The sequence below is a fragment of the Triticum dicoccoides genome, chromosome 1B (assembly GCF_002162155.2).
Source record: "Triticum dicoccoides isolate Atlit2015 ecotype Zavitan chromosome 1B, WEW_v2.0, whole genome shotgun sequence".
NCBI classification, from domain to species: Eukaryota; Viridiplantae; Streptophyta; class Magnoliopsida; order Poales; family Poaceae; genus Triticum; species Triticum dicoccoides.
Window position 1 is genome coordinate 25,882,140 of NC_041381.1, and position 23,256 is coordinate 25,905,395.

Consider the following 23,256-nt stretch of genomic DNA (forward strand, 5'->3'; position numbering starts at 1 on the left):
TTTGGTGCCCCTCTATCTATCTAGCGAGATCTATCGTATTAGTTTTTTTTAAGTTGTAATCATTATGCTACTATTATTAAGTTTTATTAGTACTTTAAGTTGTAAGGCTATCATGGAATTGTAAGGCTATCGTGGAACTATGGGTTGGAATCTTTATGCTTCTATATAATCGTTATGCTACTATATATATTGTGTGTTTCGTGCTATTATTTGTGGATTGCTATGGGTTGTTTTTGCTTATTATTCATGTATTGCTATGGGTTGCCACGGGCCCGGGTTTCTACACCCCAATCACCACACGGGCGCCCTGACCACACACACCATCTTCAAAATATTGGCCAAACCATGAACATGCAACTAGGAGCCCCATGCAAACCCACTATGGACATGGGAGGAAATGCAAACTAATTTACTTCGGGCACTTCATGCAAGCATGCAACTCATTTAGTTCATGGAACCGTAGACATGCATTAGTTTTAGTGCATCAAAAAATGATCCATCACAAAATTTAGTGCAAGAAAAAGGCCAAAATAGAAACAAGTAACATTTTATTGGGCCCCATTTTATTTGCCGAAGTGAGAGGTGGGCGGGCTGGTGCCCCTACGTGGGTGGGCTGGTCACGGCCCAACATCTATTCAGCAGCCCAATTTTGTATTTTCCTAGAAACTGAATTTGGGTGTGTACTCTGGTAACTGAAGAACAAAAACAGAGGAAACAGAGCATGAACACTGAATAATTTGTGTTCCAAATTGCTGCTTCAATTCAGATACATAACTTGGCATGGTGCACAGATCACATCCTCTACCCTGACAGGCCTAAATGCCCATTTTAATGACGGATGAACAACAAATAAAACAAAAACAGAGCAATGATACAACAATAGAACCCCTGCCATGATATTTGCTTGCTTCTGCAAATCGATCATCTGCATTAGATGTTTCTTGATCTTCTTTAGTTCCTCGGCCAGTTCGGACTCCGCATGCAGTTCAGCATTGCGCGCATACATCGCCATCGGCACGACTCTGCCCGCCCCTCCACCCGAGCTCACCGTATTCTCCACAGCAATCGGCGGCATCCCGTCCAAATTGAGCTCCCAGGTTGCGGCCACGCTCGAATCAATGTATCCCTCAAACTGAATCCTATCAACATATTCATCAATTCACTCAAAATGGTAACATTTCTTCAAGATCTAAAAAGAACAACATGAACCCTAAATCCCAAATTCGAGGAGAAAAAACAAAATATGGAGAAATCAGAGCAAAAGACAACGAAAGAACGGGCTAAGAACTAAGATCTAACCTTGCCATCCCTTCCTGTCATTGGTTTGCTCAAGCATTTCACAAATTCCCGCCCAAGATTGCCATTGTCATCCCTCTTAGTGACCAACCATTTAAGAGGGTCTGGGCGTGGGCAGTCAGGGAACCTTGTGAGCAGCACTGGTCCATACTGTCGTCATTTTGAGTGCGCGGCGGAGGAGGTAGACATTTGCGCTAGGTCGCCGGAGAAGAGAAAGATTGGGGAAAGGGGATGAATGGGCGGCGGCGGGCGGACGGGCACGGGCGCTCATCTCTTCTAGCTGCGAGGAGGTGGGTCCCGCGAATAGACAAATGGTGGGTCCCGCGCTTGCGTGGATAAGTGGTGGGTCCAGCCCCCAATAGGTAACGAGGGCATCGGTTGAGTTTAACAGCCATGTCGTATGTGGGCTATTTACCTGCTCAAATGTGTCGCACCACAGCCATTCGCTCGAACAACGTCGCACTCTTGCCAATTCACCTCAAAAACGTCGCACAGGAGCTATTGGCCCATTTAGCAGCATGGTTAAATAGCTAACCTATCAGATTATCAAGCAGATAGGCACTGTTTACATGGAACAGATCAGCACGGTCGAACCCATCGACTCCTGTTGTGCTAGTTAGCTAAACAGTATCCAAATGCATGCAATTTGATCTACTCTATAGAAGTTGCTAGTGTCCCCTAGTTACACACACTGCAGAAGTGCTTATTAACAGCTACTAACAGAGCAACAGGTGCTTCATGTCAATTAATTGAACAAACAACTTACAATCTAAGCAATACAGGCATAGCAGAGAAATAGGGCTCTTGGTGGGATATGGTCATCGGTGGCAGCTTCCCACTGCAGCGGTGACCGCGACGACGACTTTGCAGAGCATTACAAACAATACTATAAAAGCAGAGGACTGGCTAACTACGGTATAAGCACCAAAATAAGTCCTTGAGAAGTATCAATTTACCCCTGCTTAATTTCTGTATGCAAATCACCAGCTGAATTAGACTATAAATCTCAGTCACACAGTCAGCAAGTTCTACTGCTGCATTACTAAGAGTGAAACAAACTCTGTTGAAAACAGAAACATTCAATTGCTAAAACAGCTCATAAAAGAGATCAACATACAGTTCAAATCTATAACAGCCAAGCAAATCTCACCTCACCACGCCAAAATGATTTCCTTCTGCGGTTAGAAATTTTACCAACTCAAAAGTGAACATCACTAGCATCTCCTGCAGCATGGGAAACAGAGAACAAGTTAAGGCTGGTTTTAATGGTGAGTATCATATACTAGTATCATGCATATGATATTAATGTATGATACTACATCCATAATGCACAGTATCATATATTGGTATGATAGATGACTACATTTATTGCCATGCATGACACAAAGTAGCACATCATTTAATATGGCGACTGATACGTGCCGGTCGACCGGCCCAAATTGGGCCGGTCGACGCGCAGCCCTTGGATCCCAGAGCGTGTAACTGTTCCATCTATTTGTTCTCCATCGTCTTTCTCAACCTTCGCATCCCCACTAAGAAAAACATGCCCCCCCCTCCCATGTATCCTCCCGCGTCCCTCAACGCGCGTTCCCGTCCTCGCCGGTTTTCCTCGGCTCCTATGCTCGCCGGAGAAGCTCGCCGCCGACGCTCGCTGTCGTCAATCGCAACAAAAATTCGTTGACCCATAGCAGCTTTTTCGTCGCCTTTCCTGCATCCATGGTAGCCCCACCATGGCGTTGGCCACAAACCGTTCCTCGCCGGTGCTGCCGACTCACGGTTGCAGCTTTAATGGCGAGATGGTGTGACTTGCCGCCAAAGCCGGTGGTAGCAAAAAACTGGGCCGGTTCCAGCAAAATAAATAGACGGTGGTAGCAAAAATACACGGATCCAGCACAAACATCATACGGTTGTAGCAAAAATGGATGCTAGTTCCAGCAAAATACAAAGCCGGTGGTAGCAAAAGAATAGCTGGTTCTAGCAAAATCCAAAAATGATGGTAGCAAAAAGACCAGCTGATTCCAGGAAAAAAATGAGCCGGTGGTAGCAAAAACGGATGCAAGTTCCAGCAAAAAACGAAGTTAGTAGTAGCAAAAAGAAATTAGGTTGGTTCCTGTAAAAGAACAACTCCCGTTGCTGATAACGCCGTCCGTCATTCTAGCATTGCAAAATGCCAGCTCCAGCAAAATCCATGGCGGGATGCAGCATTTCTGCAGTCCCGTCATCAACTCCGGCAGAAACAAAGTGGCCTGTCCCCTCTTCCCAGCTCACCGCACGGCGTCGCCGCCCCCTCTTCCCCACAGCTACCATTCTCCCCCCTCCCTGTCCCCTTGGTTTGAGGCGCAATTTGATTGGAAGCGGGACAACAGCGCGGGCTACTACCATCGTGTAGCAACCAGGAGGTGTCATGGATTGTGTCGTGGACTGGCGGAACAAGTAGCAAAAGAGGAACAGAGGCGTCCGTGGGAGAAAGAAAGAGCGAAGAGATAAGGTAGCACTGAAAGCGGTGAAGAGATAAGGTTCGTTGTGGGGTGGTCGTGTGTGGTACATGGGACCCACCAAACTGTGTGGCGTCACGTGTGGTGCCTGATTTGGCACACTCGCGTGGGAAAGACCGGCGGAACGCTTGGCCGGTCGTCCGGTAAGAAACATTTCCCATTTAATATGATGCGTATCATGATATGATACTCAAGCATCTCTTTCTTTATTTAATTCTATGCCACCTCATCGAAATTGCTTAGTTGGTATGCATGATACTATCTATGATGCTCCCATTAGGCTGGTTGTAACGGGGAGTATCATATAGTAGTATCATGCATATGATAATTGTATAGGATACTACCCTCGTAATACATAGTATCATAAGTTAGTATCTTAGATTGCCTTATTAACTGCCATGCATGACACAAAGTAGTACAATATTTAATATGATACGGTATCATGATATGATACCACATCCTCTCTTTCCTCATTTAATTGTGTACCACATCATTCAAAAAGTCTAGTTGACATGCATGATAGCGCTTATGATACTTCCATTACGACTAGCCTTATGAGCAGCCTACTCAGTAAATTATTTTTGTTACTCCGGACAAATCAACACTTGTTGCACAGAAAAACGTGCACCATGACTGGGGAGCCAAACTGCAAGAACAAAATAACAGCTGCTGCACTACCCCTGAAATTCATCACAACATATACAACATACAACCCACAAGTGTTCATGCTCAGATCCGTGAATGTCCCAGTTTATACCAACTCCAGGAAACGTTTAGAGGGACAAACCCATTCACATTACAAGTATCTGAACGAGATACATGTCAAAGTTCAGCAAAGCCTGATTGACTAAAATGATGGCATAAGTAACCTAGTGGTACGTTATCTCAAGCAAACATAATGCATATTATGCCCTTTCTATGCGGTTTCCGCCCTCTTCTCCTCCCTTATTTAACATGATGCGATGCTATTCTCTTATTGTAAACTACAAGAGCTTCCTGACCTGTCCGGATTTCTGTGGAATAAAAGCTAAATGGCCTTTAGCTTCGGCTGGCCTGCCTCCCCTCGTGAACTACACTTGGTATTTCCTTACATGTCTTCGGTTTAAACGTCCTCACTGTATATATCACAAACGATGTCAGAACAAACTTGCACGGACTAATGTACAATGAAAATTCATATCACGTGTTGACATGGCACATATGATGTGAATGATAACTGCATCAGTTGTTAAATGTGGCAAAGCAGTAGTAAGATATGCATACCTTCATAATGTGCAAGTTCTTTGTATTTAGTGTGGCCCAGTTGCTTGTGCAGGCATCTGGGGAGCTTCGTTAAAGTAGGGCAGCATTTAATTTCAACATAGTAAAGAGAATTGTATACTTGCCGCTCATTCGACAGGAATGCCGGGGCACTGAAGCTTTCAAGATCAAGGACATCCAGTGACAGGGGATGCTCTCCCGACAGATACTCCAACGATGTCAACCCACTATTGCCAATAACGGCCAGTCTCTTGAGGGGTGCAGGTAGACGGAGAGTCCCACCTAACATGCCAGGACAGTCCTGTATTACTAGATATTCGAGATGAGGAGGAAGCAAATGCTCAAGCATGATAGGACTTCTGTTTATGGAGGTAGTGACTTCTGGTTTCTTAAGCCCGCCCAGCGAGTAAATTGCTGAAAACCACCACATTTGTGGCTAGGGTATCCCAAAAGTACCTCTTTTGCCAAAAATAACAGAAGACCACCACTCCCTCTTCAAGTGAATAACAGATTGCACTAAACAAGCTGTGAACCACGACTAACAGCAAATCTGATAGGTTGGGCCCACTTTTCAGGGCGAGGGGCATGGAGGCGCAGCGACGGACGCTAGCGGCGTTTGCAAACAAGTTCGGGCCCACACACACACCAGCCCAATCCTACTCATTCCGCGGCCACGGCAGATCTCGCCATGGCCGCCACCAGAACACTCCACTCCTCGCCGGCGTGGGAGCCTCCCCTCCTGCAGGCCGCCAGCAAAGATGCGAGCGGAGCCAACTGATACGTCTCCGTCGTATCTATAATTTTTTATTGTTCCGTGCCAATATTATTCAACTTTCATATACTTTTGGCAACTTTTTATACTATTTTTGGGACTAACATATTGATTCAGTGCCCAGTGCCAGTTCCTGTTTGTTGCATGTTTTATGTTCCACAGAAAACCAATACAAACGGATTCCAAACGGAATAAAAACGGACGGAGATTTTTTTCGGAATATTCATGAATTTTGGGAAGAAGAATCAACGCGAGACGATGCTCGAGTGGCCCACGAGGCAGGGGGCGCGCCCCTGACCGTCGTGGCCACCCTGTAAGGTGGTTGGTGCCCTTCTTTCGCCGCAAGAAAGCCAATATCCGGAGATAAATCGTGTCCAAAGGACAACCCAATCGTAGTTACGGATCTCCGGGAATATAAAAAATGGTGAAAGGGAAGAACTAGGAACGCAGAAACAGAGAGAGATAGAGAGACAGATCCAATCTCGGAGGGGCTCTCGCCCCTCCCACGCCATGGAGACCATGGACCAGAGGGGAAACTCTTCTCCCATCTAGGGAGAAGGTCAAGGAAGAAGAAGAAGAAGGGGGGCTCTCTCCCCCTCGCTTCCGGTGGCGCCGGAACGCCGCCGGGGCCATCATCATCACCGCGATCTACACCAACACCTCCATCATCTTAACCAACATCTCCATCACCTTCCCCCCTCTATATTCAGCGGTCCACTCTCCTGCAACCCGCTGCACCCTCTACTTGAACATGGTATTGTATGCTTCATATTATTATTCAATGATGTGTTGCCATCCTATGATGTGTGAGTAGATTTTCATTGTCCTACCGGTGATTGATGAATTGCTATGATTTGTTTAATTTGCTTGAGGTTATGTTGCTGTCCTATTGTGCCCTCCGTGTCGCGCAAGCATGAGGGATTCCCACTTTAGGATGTTGCAATACGTTCATGATTCGCTTATAGTGGGTTGCTTGAGTGACAGAAGCATAAACCCGAGTAAGGGGGTTGTGGCGTATGGGAATAAAGAGGACTTGATACTTTGATGCTATGGTTGGGTTTTACCTTAATGATCTTTAGTAGTTGCGGATGCTTTCTAGAGTTCCAATGATAAGTGCATATGATCTAAGAAGAGAAAGTATGTTAGCTTATGCCTCTCCCACATAAAACTTGGCATCGGTCTAGTAAAGTAGTCAATTGCTTAGGGACAATTTCAGAACTCCTACCACCACTTTTCCACACTCGCTATACTAACTTTATCACTTCTTTATCTAAACAGCCCCTACTTTTTATTTACGTGCTCTTTATTATCTTGCAATTCTATCCAACAACACCTACAAAGTACTTCTAGTTTCATACTTGTTCTAGGTAAAGCGAACGTCAAGCGTGCGTAGAGTTGTATCGGTGGTCGATAGAACTTGAGGGAATATTTGTTCTACCTTTAGCTTCTCATTGGGTTCGACACTCTTACTTATCGAAAGAGTCTACAATTGATCCCCTATACTTGTGGGTTATCAAGACCTTTTTCTGGCGCCGCTGCCGGGGAGTCATAGCATGGGGTGAATATTATCGTGTGTGCTTGTTTGCTTTATCACTAAGTAATTTTTATTTGCTGTTCTAAGTTGTTTCTATCTTTAGTTATGGGTAGGAAACGCAAAATAACAAAAAAATTAGTTGTACCTACTACACCAATGGTTGAAGAACCACTCAAAATCTATCACACTCTGGAAGCTTTTTACTTGGATCATCTTCGATCCCTATGTGCTCGTGCTGAAACCCAACTAGCTCAGTTGAGGGAAAATCTTTAGATGAGCATGCTTGTTATGTGCAACACCGCATATCTGAAAAAGGGAAACTTTTACTGGATCAAATTCATTGTTTGCAATGCTATGCTTGGAATTTATGTGAAATATATGATTTTACTTGTTCTAAAAACCCTAAGAAACACCTTCCTTACCAATGTGAGTTTAGTGATAATGGAATTGTATCTTCGTATGCTAAGGGTGTTTATAATTACTATGATGTTCAACAAATTGAAGAATTTGTTGCTTTTAAGGGTGCTTATGAAATTTGTTCTTTGGTTGAGAAGTATGATGCTTCTCTCTACAAATCTGAAAATTTTGCCATACTTAAATATTGTTATGATAATTATGCTTCTAATACCTATGTTAAACTATATATTGAGGACTCCTTCGCTGTCCAAGAAGAGACTAATATTTTGCAAGAGTCTATGGAAAAAGAAATTGATGAAACTGTGAGATCATTAAATGAAAAAGATGACGAGGAGAGCGAAGAACAAAAGGAGGAAGAGCGGATTAGCTACCCGTGCCCACCTTCTAATGAGAGTAACCCTTTAACTCATACATTGTTTAATTCCCCTTCATGCCTACCGAGGATGATTGCTATGATGATTGTTATGATCCCGTTGATTCTCTTGAAATACCCCTTTTTGATGATGCTTGCTATGCTTGTGGCCAAGATGCCAATATGAATTATGCTTATGAAGATGAACTTGCTATAGTTCATTATGTTAAACATGAAATTGTTGCTATTGCACCCACGCATGATAGTACTATTATCTTTTTGAATTCTCCCTACTACACTATATCAGAGAAGTTTGCCCTTATTAAGGATTATATTGATGGGTTGCGTTTTACAACTACACATGATGATTTTGATAGATATAATATGCATTTGCTTGCTGCTCCTACTTGCATTTATTGTGAGAGAGGAACTATATCTTCACCTCTCTATGTTTCCAATATGATAAAATTGCAAGAAACTGTTTATACTATGCATTGGCCTTTACTTGCTGTGCATGAATTGTTCTTTTATGACATGCCGATGCATAGGAAGAGAGTTAGACTTCGTTATTGCTTGATATATGTTACTTTGTGCTCACTACTAAATTGCAAATCATTGTTAATTAAAATTGGCTTTGATATACCTTGGGATCCGGGTGGATCCATTACTTGAGCACTTTATGCCTAGCTTAATGGCTTTAAAGAAAGCGCTACAAGGGATACAACCCGGAAGTTTTAGAGAGTCATTTATTTCTGTTGAGTGCTTTCATAAAGTTTAAAAACAAAAAATAAAGAGAGAAACCCAAAACTTTTCAAAAAGGAAAGTGAAAGTGAGAAAGACAAACATTGTTAAAGTGGAAGAGCTCCTTGAACTTTGTTCATGCTCACGGAAACTTTGTGAATCTTAATTACAAAGACTTTTCATCAAAAATAATTATCCCCTTGTACAACTCCATTGTATTATAAAAATAATGTGCCAAGGTTTGACTTTAGGATGTTTACACTGCTTGTTGGTTTGTGCGGTGCAGGACAGAAACTTTGGTTGTAGTGCGCGATTTTACATTTTTTACTGGAACGTCAAACGGTTCTGATTCTTTTTGCACTGTCTTTCTATGCAAATTATTTATTGTTCCTAATTTCGGAATAATTTGTGGGGTACCATAAGTATGGTGAATGATCATATTTCTACAGACTGTTCTGTTTTTTGACAGATTCTGTTTTTGATGCATAGTTTGCTTGTTTTGATGAAACTATCAATTCCTATCAATGTATTAAGCCATGAAAAAGTTATACTACAGTAGACACAATAAAAATATGAATTGGTTTGCAACAATACTTAGAGTAGTGATTATACTAACGGATCTTACCGAGTTTGTTGTTGAAGTTTTGTGTGGATGAAGTGTTCGATGATCGAGAGGTCTCGATATGAGGAAAAGGAGGAGAGGCAAGAGCTCAATATTGGGGATGCCCAAGGCACCCCAAGTAAATATTCAAGGAGACTCAAGCGTCTAAGCTTGGGGATGCCCCGGAAGGCATCCCCTCTTTCTTCAACAAGTATCGGTATGTTTTCGGATTCGTTTCATTCATTTGATATGTGCAAATCTTGGAGCGTCTTTTGCATTTAGTTTTCACTTTTCTTTTATGAACCATGCTGGTATGAGATAGTCCTTGGTTGATTTATAAAATGCTCATTGCACTTCACTTAAATCTTTTGAGTATGGCTGAGGGAGTCCTGGATTAGGGGGTGTCCGGATGGCCGGACTATAACCTTTGGCCGGACTCCTAGACTATGAAGATACAAGATTGAAGACTTCGTCCCGTGTCCGGATGGGACTTTCCTTGGCGTGGAAGGCAAGCTTGGCGATACGGATATGTAGATCTCCTCCCATTGAAACCGACTCTGTGTAACCCTAGCCCTCTCCGGTGTCTATATAAACCGGATGGTTATAGTCCGTAGGAAGAACAACAATCATACCATAGGCTAGCTTCTAGGGTTTAGCCTCTCTGATCTCGTGGTAGATCTACTCTTGTACTACCCATATCATCAATATTAATCAAGCAGGAGTAGGGTTTTACCTCCATCGAGAGGGCCCGAACCTGGGTAAAACATCATGTCCCTTGTCTCCTGTTACCATCCGCCTAGACGCACAGTTCGGGACCCCCTACCCGAGATCCGCCGGTTTTGACACCGACATTGGTGCTTTCATTAAGAGTTCCTCTGTGTCGTCATCTTTAGGCCCGATGGCTCCTCTGATCATCAACAACGATGCAGTCCAGGGTGAGACTTTTCTCCCCGGATAGATCTTCGTATTCGGCGGCTTTGCACTGCGGGCCAATTTGCTTGGCCATCTGGAGCAGATCGAAAGCTACGCCCCTGGCCATCAGGCCAGATTTGGAAGTTTGAACTACACGGCTGACGTCCACGGAGACTCGATCTTCGACGGGTTCGAGCCGCAGCCGAGCGCGCCGCACTGTTACGATGGGCATGATCTAGCTCTGCCACCGAACAGTGCCCTGGAGGCCGCACCCATGTCCACTCCGACCCTTAGCTCGGAGCCGACTGCGTCGATCGAGGACGGGTGGCTGGACACCTCCTCGAGGGCCCCAATCTCTACGGCGATCGAGCCGAACACCATCCTTGTCCTTTACGAAGCTCGTGACTCCAAGGTGCCGGACTCCTTTCCGGACTCCGGACCTTCCGCTCCCCTGCCAATCGAATCCGATTGGGCGCCGATCATGGAGTTCGCCGCTGCTGACAACTTTCAGCACTCGCCTTTCGGCGACATTCTGAATTCACTAAAGTCTCTCTCTTTATCAGGAGAGCTCTGGCCGGTTAAGCTCAGCAAGGTTGGGATGCGGATGACGAAGAAATTCAAAGCCCACCCACCACCCACTTGGTAGCCACTGTCGATGATTTAACCGACATGCTCGACTTCGACTTCGACGGTATGGACGACGAGTTAGGAGGCGAACAGGAACCAGCGCCTATAGGGCACTGGACAACCACCTCATCTCACGATGTATACATGGTGGACACACCTAAAAGAAACAACGACGAGGAACAAAGGGACGCAACGAGGGATCATTCCCTCGAAAAGCAGCCAAAGCGGCAGCGTAAGCGCTGCTCTAAACCCCACCTCGACAGAGACATCAGCCATACAGACCCAGCCATAGAGCAGGACGAACCTGTTGGGGAACGTAGCAGAAATTCAAAATTTTCCTACGTGTCACCAAGATCTATCTATGGAGAGACCAGCAATGAGTAGAAAGAGAGTGCATCTACATACCCTTGTAGATCGCTAAGCGGAAGCGTTCAAGTGAACGGGGTTGATGGAGTCATACTCGTCGTGATTCAAATCACCGATGATCCTAGTGCTGAACGGACGGCACCTCCGCGTTCAACACACGTACAGCCCGGTGACGTCTCCCACGCCTTGATCCAGCAAGGAGAGAGGGAGAGGTTGAGGAAGACTCCATCCAACAGCAGCACAACGGCGTGGTGGTGGTGGAGGAGCGTGGCAATCCAGCAGGGCTTCGCCAAGCACCATGGGAGAGGAGGAGTAGGAAGAGAGGTAGGGCTGTGCCAGAACTTCGTGTGTAGCTCCCATGCGCCTCCCCACTATATATAGGGGTGGAGGGGCTGGTTTCTTGCCCTCCAAGTCCATTGGGGCATTGGCCAAGGTGGGAGGAAAGAAATCTCATTATTTCCTTCCCCACCGATTGTTATCCCCCCTTTTTAGGGATCTTGATCTTATCCCTTCGGGATATGATCTTATTCCTTCTAAGGGGGGATCTTGGTGCGCCTTGACCAGGGGTGTGGGGCCTTGCCCCCACTACCCACGTCCATGTGGGTCCCCCCATGCAGGTGGGCCCCACTCCGGAACCTTCTAGAACCTTCCCGGTACAATACCGAAAAATCCTGAACATTTTCCGGTGGCCAAAATAGGACTTCCCATATATAAATCTTTACCTCCGGACCATTCCGGAACTCCTCGTGACGTCCGGGATCTCATCCGGGACTCTGAACAACATTCGGTAACCACATACAAACTTCCTTTATAACCCTAGCGTCATCGAACCTTAAGTGTGTAGACCCTACGGGTTCGGGAGACATGTAGACATGACCGAGACGTTCTCCGGTCAATAACCAACAGCGGGATCTGGATACCCATGATGGCTCCCACATGTTCCACGATGATCTCATCGGATGAACCACGATGTCAAGGACTTAATCAATCCCGTATTCAATTCCCTTTGTCTATCGGTATGTTACTTGCCCGAGATTCGATCGTCGGTATCCAATACCTTGTTCAATCTCGTTACCGGCAAGTCACTTTACTCGTTCCGTAACACATCATCCCGTGATCAACTCCTTGGTCACATTGTGCATATGATGATGTCCTACCGAGTGGGCCCAGAGATACCTCTCCTTTTACACGGAGTGACAAATCCCAGTCTCGATCCGCATAAAACAATAGATACTTTCGGAGATACCTGTAGTGCACCTTTATAGTCACCCAGTTACGTTGTGACGTTTGATACACCCAAAGCACTCCTACGGTATCCAGGAGTTACACGCTCTCATGGTCGAAGGAAGAGATACTTGACATTGGCAAAGCTCTAGCAAATGAACTACACGATCTTTTGTGCTAGTCTTAGGATTGGGTCTTGTCCATCACATCATTCTCCTAATGATGTGATCCCGTTATCAACGACATCCAATGTCCATAGCCAGGAAACCATGACTATCTGTTGATCACAACGAGCTAGTCAACTAGAGGCTCACTAGGGACATATTGTGGTCTATGTATTCACACGTGTATTACGATTTCCGGATAATACAGTTATAGCATGAATAAAAGACAATTATCACGAACAAGGAAATATAATAATAATACTTTTATTATTGCCTCTAGGGCATATTTCCAACAGTCTCCCACTTGCACTAGAGTCAATAATCTAGTTCACATCACCATGTGATTAACACTCACAGGTTACATCGCCATGTGACTAATACCCAAGAGTTTACTAGAGTCAGTAGTCTAGTTCACATCACTATGTGATTAACACTCAATGAGTTTTATGTTTGATCATGTTGCTTGTGAGAGAGGTTTTAGTCAACGGGTCTGAACCTTTCAGATCCGTGTGTGCTTTACAAATCTCTATGTCATCTCCTAGATGCAGCTACCACGCTCTATTTGGAGCTATTTCAAACAACTGTTCTACTTGGAGCTATTCCAAATTATTGCTCCATTATATGTATCCGGTCTCTCTACTCAGAGCTATCCGGATAGGTGTCAAGCTTGCATCGTCGTAACCTTTACGACGAACTCTTTTACCACATCCATAATCGAGAAAATTCCTTAGTCCACTAGTTACTAAGGATAACTTTGACCGCTGTCCTGTGAGCCATTCTTGGATCACTCTTGTACCCCTTGACTGACTCATGGCAAGGCACACTTCAGGTGCGGTACACAGCATAGCATACTGAAGAGCCTACGTCTTAAGCATAGGGGACGACCTTCGTCCTTTCTCTCTATTCTGCCGTGGTCGAGCTTTAAGTCTTAACTTCGTACCTTACAACTCAGGCAAGAACTCCTTCTTTGACTGGTCCATCTTGAACACCTTCAAGATCATGTCAAGGTATGTGCTCATTTGAAAGTATTATTAAGCATTTTGATCTATCCTTATAGATCTTGATGCTCAATGTTCAAGTAGCTTAATCCAGGCTTTCCATTGAAAAACACTTTCAAAATAACCCTATATGCTTTCCAGAAATTCTACGTCATTTCTGATCAACAATATGTCAACAACATATACTCATCAGAAATTCTACAGTGCTCCCACTCACTTCTTTGGAAATACAAGTTTCTCATAAACTTTGTACAAACCCAAAATTTTTGATCATCATCAAAGCATACATTCCAACTCCGAGATGCTCACTCCAGTCCTTAGAAGGATTGCTGGAGCTTTGCATACTTATTAGCATCTTTCGGGATTGACAAAACCTTCCGGTTGTATCACATACAACCTTTCCTCATTAAAATCATCGAGGAAACAATGTTTTGACATCCTATCTGCAAGATTTCATAAATAATGTAGTAATCGCTAATATAATTCCAACAGACTCTTAGCATCGCTACGAGTGAGAAAATCTCATCGTAGTCAACTCCTTGAACTTGTCGGAAAACATCTTAACGACAAGTCGAGCTTTCTTAATGGTGACATTTACCATCATTGCCCGTCTTCCTTTTTAAATCCATCTGTACTCATTAGCCTTACGACCATCGAGCCGTTCTGCCAAAGTCTACACTTTGTTTTCATACATGGATCCTCTCTCGGATTTTATGGCCTCAAGCCATTTATCGGAATCCGGGCCCACCATCGCTTCTCCATAGCTCGTAGGTTCATTGTTGTCTAGCAACATGACCTTCAAGACAGGATTACGTACCACTCTGAATTAGTACGCATCCTTGTCATCCTACGAGGTTTGGGAGTGACTTGATCCGAAGTTTCATGATCAATATCATAAGCTTCCACTTCAATTGGTGTAGGTGCCACAGGAACAACTCCCTGTGCCCTGTCACACACTAGTTGAAGAGACGGTTCAATAACCTCATCAAGTCTCCACCATCCTCCCACTCAATTCTTTTGAGAGAAACTTTTCCTCGAGAAAGGACCCGATTCTAGAAACAATCCATATTGCTTTCGGATCTGAATTAGGAGGTATACCCAACTGTTTTGGGTTTCCTATGAAGATGCATTTTATCCTCTTTGGGTTCGAGCTTATCAACCTGAAACTTTTTCATATAAGCGTCGCAGCCCCAAACTTTTAAGAAACGACAACTTAGGTTTATCTAAACCATAATTCATACGGTGTCATCTCATCGGAATTACGTGGTGCCCTATTTAAAGTGAATGTGGTTATCTCTAATGCCTAACCCATGAACGATAGTGGTAATTCGATAAGAGACATCATGGTACGCACCATATCCAATAGGGTGCAACTATGATGTTCGGACACACCATCACATTATGGTGTTCCAGGCGGTATTAATTGCGAAACAATTTCCACAATGTCTTAATTGTGTGCCAAAACTCGTAACTCAGATATTCATCTCTATGATCATATCATAGACATTTTATCCTCTTGTCACAATGATCTGCTACTGCACTCTGAAATTACTTGAACCATTCAATAATTCAGACTTGTGTTTCATCAAGTAAATATACTCAACATTTACTTGAATCATCTGTGAAGTAAGAACATAATGATATTCATTGCATGCCTCAGCACTCATTCGACTGCACACATCAAAATGTGTTACTTCCAACAAGTTGCTATCTTGTTCCATCTTACTGAAAATGAGGCTTTTCAGTCATCTTGCCCATGTGGTATGATTTGCATATCTCAAGTGATTCAAAATCAAGTGAGTCCAAACGATCCATCTGCATGGAGTTTCTTCATGCGTATACACCAATAGACATGGTTCGCATGTCTCAAACTTTTCAAAAACGAGTGAGTCCAAATATCCATCAACATGGAGCTTCTTCATGCGTTTTAAACCAATATGACTTACATGGCAGTGCCACCAGTAAGTGGTACTATCATTACTATCTTTTGGCATGAAAATGTGTATCACCACGATCGAGATTCAATAAACCATTTTTAGGTGCAAGACCACTGAAGGTATTATTCACATAAATAGAGTAACTATTATTCTCCTTAAATGAATAACCGTATTGCAATAGTCATAATCCAATCATGTCTATGCTCTACGCAAACACCAAATAACAATTATTCAGGTTTTAACACCAATCTCGATGGTAGAGGGAGCGTGCGATGCTTGATCATATCAACATTGGAAACATTTCCAACACATATCGTCAGCTCACCTTTAGCTAGTCTCCGTTTATTCCGTAGCTTTTATTTCGAGTTACTAACACTTAGCAACCGAACCGGTATCTAATACCCTGGTGCTACTAGGAGTACTAGTAAAGTACACATCAACACAATGTATATCCAATATACTTCTATCGACCTTGCCAGCCTTCTCATCTACCAAGTATCTAGGGTAATTCTGCTCCAGTGGCTGTTCCCTTTATTACAGAAGCACTTAGTCTCGGGTTTGGGTTCAACCTTGGGTTTCTTCACTAGAGCAGCAGCTGAATTGCCGTTTCATGAAGTATCCCTTCTTGCCCTTGCCCTTCTTGAAACTAGTGGTTTCACCAACCATCAACAATTGATGCTCCTTCTTGATTTCTACTTTCGCGGTGTCAAACATCACGAATATTTCAAGGATCATCATATCTATCCCTGATATGTTATAGTTCATCACGAAGCTCTAGCAGCTTGGTGGCAATGACTTTGGGGAAACGTCACTATCTTATCTGGAAGATCAACTCCCACTCGATTCAAGTGATTGTTGCACTCAGACAATCTGAGCACAAGCTCAACGATTGAGCTTTTCTCCCTTAGTTTGCAGGCTAAGAAAATCGTCGGAGGTCTCATACCTCTTGACGTGGGCACGAGCCTGAAATCCCCATTTCAGCGCTCGAAACATCTCATATGTTCCGTGACGTTTCGAAAACGTCTTTAGTGCCTCAACTCTAAACCGTTTAACTGAACTATCACTTAGTTATCAAAACATGTATGTCCGATGTTCGCAACATCCACAAACGATGTTTGGGGTTCAGCACACTGAGCAGTGCATTAAGGACATAAGCTTTCTACTGTCCGCATAATTGCTACTATCAACTTTCAACTATATTTTCTCTAGGAACATGTCTAAAACAGTAGAACTAAAGCGCGAGCTATGACATAATTTGCAAAAGGTCTTTTGACTATGTTCAAGATAATTAAGTTCATCTTATGAACTCCCACTCAGATAGACATCCCTCTGGTCATCTAAGTGATTACATGATCCGAGTCAACTAGGCCGTGTCCGATCATCACGTGAGATGGACTAGTCATCATCGGTGAACATCTTCATGTTGATCGTATCTGCTATACGACTCATGCTCGACCTTTCGGTCTCCGTGTTCCGAGGCCATGTCTGCACATGCTAGGCTCGTCAAGTTAACCCTAAGTGTTTTCGCTGTGTAAAACTGTCTTACACCCGTTGTATGTGAACGTAAGAATCCATCACACCCGATCATCACGTGGTGCTTAGAAGCGACGAACTGTAGCAACGGTGCACAGTTAGGGGAGAACACTTCTTGAAATTTTGTAAGGGATCATCTTATTTACTACCGTCGTCCTAAGTAAACAAGATGCATAAACATGATAAACATCACATGCAGTCAAATAGTGAAGTGACATGATATGGCCAATATCATATAGCTCCTTTGATCTTCATCTTCGGGGCTCCATGATCATCTTGTCACCGGCATGACACCATGATCTCCATCATCATGATCTCCATCATCGTGTCTTCATGAAGTTGTCACGCCAACGACTACTTCTACTTCTATGACTAACGCGTTTAGCAATAAAGTAAAGTAGTTTACATGGCGTTCTTCAATGACACGCAGGTCATACAATAAATAAAGACAACTCCTATAGCTCCTGCCGGTTGTCATACTCATCGACATGCAAGTCGTGAATCCTATTACAAGAACATGATCAATGTCATACATCACATATATCATTCATCACATCCTTTTGGCCATATCACATCACATAGCATACCCTGCAAAAACAAGTTAGACGTCCTCTAATTGTTGTTTGCATGTTTTACGTGGCTGCTATGGGTTTCTAGCAAGAACGTTTCTTACCTACGCAAAACCACAACGTGATATGCCAATTGCTATTTACCCTTCATAAGGACCCTTTTCATCGAATCCGTTCCGACTAAAGTGGGAGAGACTGGCACCCGCTAGCCACCTTATGCACCAAGTGCATGTCAATCGGTGAAACCTGTCTCACGTAAGAGTACGTGTAAGGTCGGTCCGGGCCGCTTCAACCCACAATACCGTCGAAACAAGATTGGACTAGTAACGATAAGCATATTGAACAAAATCAACGCCCACAACTATTTTGTGTTCTACTCAGGCAAAGAATCTACGCAATAGACCTAGCTCTGATACCACTGTTGGGGAACGTAGCAGAAATTCAAAATTTTCCTACGTGTCACCAAGATCTATCTATGGAGAGACCAGCAACGAGTAGAAAGAGAGTGCATCTACATACCCTTGTAGATCGCTAAGCGGAAGCGTTCAAGTGAACGGGGTTGATGGAGTCATACTCGTCGTGATTCAAATCACCGATGATCCTAGTGCCGAACGGACGGCACCTCCGCGTTCAACACACGTACAGCCCGGTGACGTCTCCCACGCCTTGATCCAGCAAGGAGAGAGGGAGAGGTTGAGGAAGACTCCATCCAACAGCAGCACAACAGCGTGGTGGTGGTGGAGGAGCGTGGCAATCCAGCAGGGCTTCGCCAAGCACCATGGGAGAGGAGGAGTAGGAAGAGAGGTAGGGCTGTGCCAGAACTTCGTGTGTAGCTCCCATGCGCCTCCCCACTATATATAGGGGTGGAGGGGCTGGTTTCTTGCCCTCCAAGTCCATTGGGGCATTGGCCAAGGTGGGAGGAAAGAAATCTCATTATTTCCTTCCCCACCGATTGTTATCCCCCCTTTTTAGGGATCTTGATCTTATCCCTTCGGGATATGATCTTATTCCTTCTAAGGGGGGATCTTGGTGCGCCTTGACCAGGGGTGTGGGGCCTTGCCCCCACTACCCACGTCCATGTGGGTCCCCCCATGCAGGTGGGCCCCACTCCGGAACCTTCTAGAACCTTCCCGGTACAATACCGAAAAATCCTGAACATTTTCCGGTGGCCAAAATAGGACTTCCCATATATAAATCTTTACCTCCGGACCATTCCGGAACTCCTCGTGACGTCCGGGATCTCATCCGGGACTCCGAACAACATTCGGTAACCACATACAAACTTCCTTTATAACCCTAGCGTCATCGAACCTTAAGTGTGTAGACCCTACGGGTTCGGGAGACATGTAGACATGACCGAGACGTTCTCCGGTCAATAACCAACAGCGGGATCTGGATACCCATGATGGCTCCCACATGTTCCACGATGATCTCATCGGATGAACCACGATGTCAAGGACTTTATCAATCCCGTATTCAATTCCCTTTGTCTATCGGTATGTTACTTGCCCGAGATTCGATCGTCGGTATCCAATACCTTGTTCAATCTCGTTACCGGCAAGTCACTTTACTCGTTCCGTAACACATCATCCGTGATCAACTCCTTGGTCACATTGCGCATATGATGATGTCCTACCGAGTGGGCCCAGAGATACCTCTCCGTTTACACGGAGTGACAAATCCCAGTCTCGATCCGCATAAAACAATAGATACTTTCGGAGATACCTGTAGTGCACCTTTATAGTCACCGAGTTACGTTGTGACGTTTGATACACCCAAAGCACTCCTACAGTATCCAGGAGTTACACGCTCTCATGGTCGAAGGAAGAGATACTTGACATTGGCAAAGCTCTAGCAAATGAACTACACGATCTTTTGTGCTAGTCTTAGGATTGGGTCTTGTCCATCACATCATTCTCCTAATGATGTGATCCCGTTATCAACGACATCCAATGTCCATAGCCAGGAAACCATGACTATCTGTTGATCACAACGAGCTAGTCAACTAGAGGCTCACTAGGGACATATTGTGGTCTATGTATTCACACGTGTATTACGATTTCCGGATAATACAGTTATAGCATGAATAAAAGACAATTATCATGAACAAGGAAATATAATAATAATACTTTTATTATTGCCTCTAGGGCATATTTCCAACAGAACCGGCGGACGACGAACATGCCATCGAGCAACCGTCCGAACGGGGCAACTTGGATAAACCAACCGAACAATCCGTCCCCGGCGAAGATAACAGTCTGGATGACCTCACACCGGACAAGGGGCTGGAGCAGAAGAACCTCCACAAAAGGCTCGTCGCCACTGCACGTAGCCTGAAAAAGCAGAAACAGAAGCTCAAAACAGCGGAAGATGCACTCAAAATTAGATGGAACAAAGTACTCAACACCGCAGACAAATACGGCGACAGTCGCCACACAAAGAGCTATCCAAAGCGAAAATTACTGCCGGAATTTGATGAAGAGGCCCTAGAGCCCCTGCAATCAAAAAATAACGAAGCCACCTGGTCGGATATACAACCCCATGGCCAACATAGAGCGGCAAACGGCGCCACACAAAAGCTGGCACGCGATCCGCACAAGGATTCGCATCAAAAAGATGGCCCAACCAGATCTATCTACGGGCCAAGAAAGCAAGCTTTAGTAAGCAATGCAACGCAACAAGTATCCGAACATCGCGACACACCCAAATATAGGGGTGCCGCACACCCCCTATGTTTCACCGATGAGGTGCTGGACCATGAATTTCCATCGGGATTCAAGCCCGTAAACATAGAGGCGTACGACGGAACAACAGACCCTGGAGTCTGGATTGAGAATTATATCCTCCACATACACATGGCTAGAGGAGATGACCTCCACGCCATAAAATACTTACCCCTCAAGCTCAAAGGGCCAGCCCGACATTAGCTTAAAAGCCTTCCCGAAAACACCATTGGAAGTTGGGAAGAGGTCGAGGATGCTTTTGGGGCAAATTTTCAAGGGACCTATGTCCGACCTCCGGATGCAGACGATCTAAGTCATATAACTCAACAGCTCGGAGAGTCAGCACGGAAACTCTGGAACGGATTTCTTACTAAAAAGAACCAGATAGTCGACTGTCCGGACGCCGAAGTCTTAGCAGCTTTCAAACACACTGTTCGGGACGAATGGCTCGCCAGACACCTCGGCCAAGAAAAGCCAAGAACAATGGCCGCATTAACAAGCCTCATGACCCGCTTTTGCGCGGGAGAGGATAGCTGGTTGGCAAGATGCAGTACCAGCGACCCAAGTACATCCGAAGTTAGGGATGGAAACAGGAAACCGCGACGCAGTAAGGACCAGCGCCGGACCAAGGGAAACAGCCTGAAGAGCATGGCAGTCAATGCCGGATTCAAAAGCTCTCGGCAAAATCAGAAAAAGCTGCCCCTCAAGGATAACAGGGACGAGCTATCTAACCTAAACAAAATCTTGGACAAGATATGCCAAATCCACAGTACTCCCGGGAAGCCTGCAAACCATACCCACATAGATTGTTGGGTCTTCAAGCAATCCGGCAAACTCAACGCCGAACACAAGGGGCTCGACACACCAAGCGAGGATGATGACGAACCCCACAAGCAGAGCACCGAGAAACAAAAGAATTTCCCACAAGAAGTCAAAACAGTAAACTCACTTCACGTGACAAAAGGGAAAAACAAAGTGGCGCCTATAAAGATACGCGCCATACGGCCTATCCCAGAGGAGTCCCGCCACTAGTTGTTAAAACCAATCACCTTCGACCATCAAGATTACTCTAGAAGTATCCGGAATGCAGGATGGACTGCCTTGATATTAGATCTGGTAATTGACGGACTCCACTTTACACAAGTCCTAATGGACGGCGGCAGTGATCTAAACCTGCTATATCAGGACACAATCCGCAAAATGTGGATAGACCCACCAAAAATTCGCCATAGCAGCACTTCCTTTCAAGGGGTAACGCCAGGCCCAGATGCCCATTGTATGGGTTCTCTCCTGTTAGAAGTTATGTTCGGCTCCCCCGACAACTTCCGCCGCGAAAGGCTAACTTTCCACATCGCCCCATTTACAAGTAGCTATCAAGCACTACTGGGACGCGAAGCTTTCACCCGCTTTAATGCAATACCGCATTATGCATCTCTCACGCTTAAAATGCCTGGTCCGCGAGGCATCATCTCATTAAAGGGAAACATCGAGTGTTCCTCGAGCGCGGAAGACTGTGCGGCTGCCTTGATAGCCACACAGTAAACCGGCTTCACTATTCAAAGCACCTAACAGGTCGTTCAGACCCCGGACATGGCTAGACGAGTCTGGCGTAAACATACAATGGCTTACTAGCTGCCTACCCCAGTACAAGGGGCTCCGCGCATGTACCACGAAGAGATAATAAAGCTCAATTTTACCCATTTTTTGAATTATACTTTGTTTATTCAATATAACTTACATTTTTGCACGATCTTTTTCAACTAACTTCCTCTCTTTTACAGATGAACACCGTGCTACACCCATCCAGGATACGGCACAACGGAGACACAGGCGCAAACGTGCAGTAGGGACCCGTTCAAAGGATCTTTTTTAGATTAAGACCCTGCGTAAACCTTTCTCACTGTCTCTTGTTGATACACATCCCCCGGTTTTTTTTGGTATAACCGAGGAGGAGGCTGGCGTCTTGGCATGTGGCCAAGTCAGAATTTTGCGCGTACCTGGACACTAGGGGCTTATTACCAAGGGCTTTGTTCAGCCCGCTTTCATAAAGACCGAATACCTTCGGGAGTGTTCGGCGTCGCGAGTTTGGCCTTATAGGCATCAGCTCCGAATCATGTCTTTGGTCAAATGTTGGGTTTGCCCGGCTCCTGTGTTTTGCTGCCTTACGTTCCGCTCTATCGGCTAAGGCGGCACCAGGAGAACTACTGCGATTGTGCCCCGGTTTGGCCAAGCGAGCACCTCAGTAGAGAAAGCGAAAACCGACTGTCATGATATAGCGTGAGACTGGTCAACCACTCGATGACCCGCCGGAATCTTTAGGATTCCTTCGCATTAACGAAGGGCTGTTTCCCGGCCAGGAACACACGCGCCCCGAATTCGGGTGAGCGGGGTGCCCCTTGGGACTATATAGTAGCCCCACTGTCAAACTCCTATGGCTAAGTGAAAGTGATAAAGCATTATAGTCCGGTTGCCTAGTTCGCTGCGCTATCACCTCCTTAATAGGACCAAGACGTTGGATCAAGTGTGAAAATGCGCCTTCTGCGAACACCCCCGCATTATATGCGTGGGGGCTGAAGCCGAAGACTGCCATCTTTCAGGTTATATACACATATCCATTAACGACCGCATATGAGGTATTTTAATTCTTGAAGGCACAAGTATAAAAAGCTTTTATATTCCCTCGAAACATTGTTTTACAATAATACATGTTATTAGAACATAATATCCTTCGAGCA

The 23,256-nt window shown here is 44.9% G+C and overlaps 1 protein-coding gene and 1 pseudogene across 10 annotated transcripts; both read right to left on the reverse strand.

Annotated features, from left to right (window-relative positions):
- Window positions 1–724: 724 nt before the first annotated feature.
- Window positions 725–3,778, reverse strand: LOC119317060. 10 transcript variants are annotated; one of them, XR_005153508.1, is made up of 4 exons: window positions 2,447–3,778; window positions 1,712–1,794; window positions 1,300–1,576; window positions 725–1,139 (listed from the first exon to the last, which is right to left on the reverse strand). XR_005153508.1 is itself a non-coding variant. In XM_037591456.1 (2 exons), the coding sequence occupies exons 1-2, from the start codon at window positions 2,527–2,529 to the stop codon at window positions 758–760; spliced, it is 465 nt and encodes a 154-aa protein (XP_037447353.1). In that variant the 5' UTR covers window positions 2,530–3,778; the 3' UTR covers window positions 725–757. The 10 variants fall into 10 exon arrangements, 1 of the variants encoding a protein (XP_037447353.1); XR_005153504.1 differs by having other exon boundaries at window positions 1,300–1,794; XR_005153503.1 differs by having other exon boundaries at window positions 1,300–1,831.
- A 1,051-nt stretch (window positions 3,779–4,829) lies between these two features.
- LOC119350038 overlaps window positions 4,830–23,256 on the reverse strand; it is a 65,952-nt pseudogene continuing 47,525 nt past the window's right edge.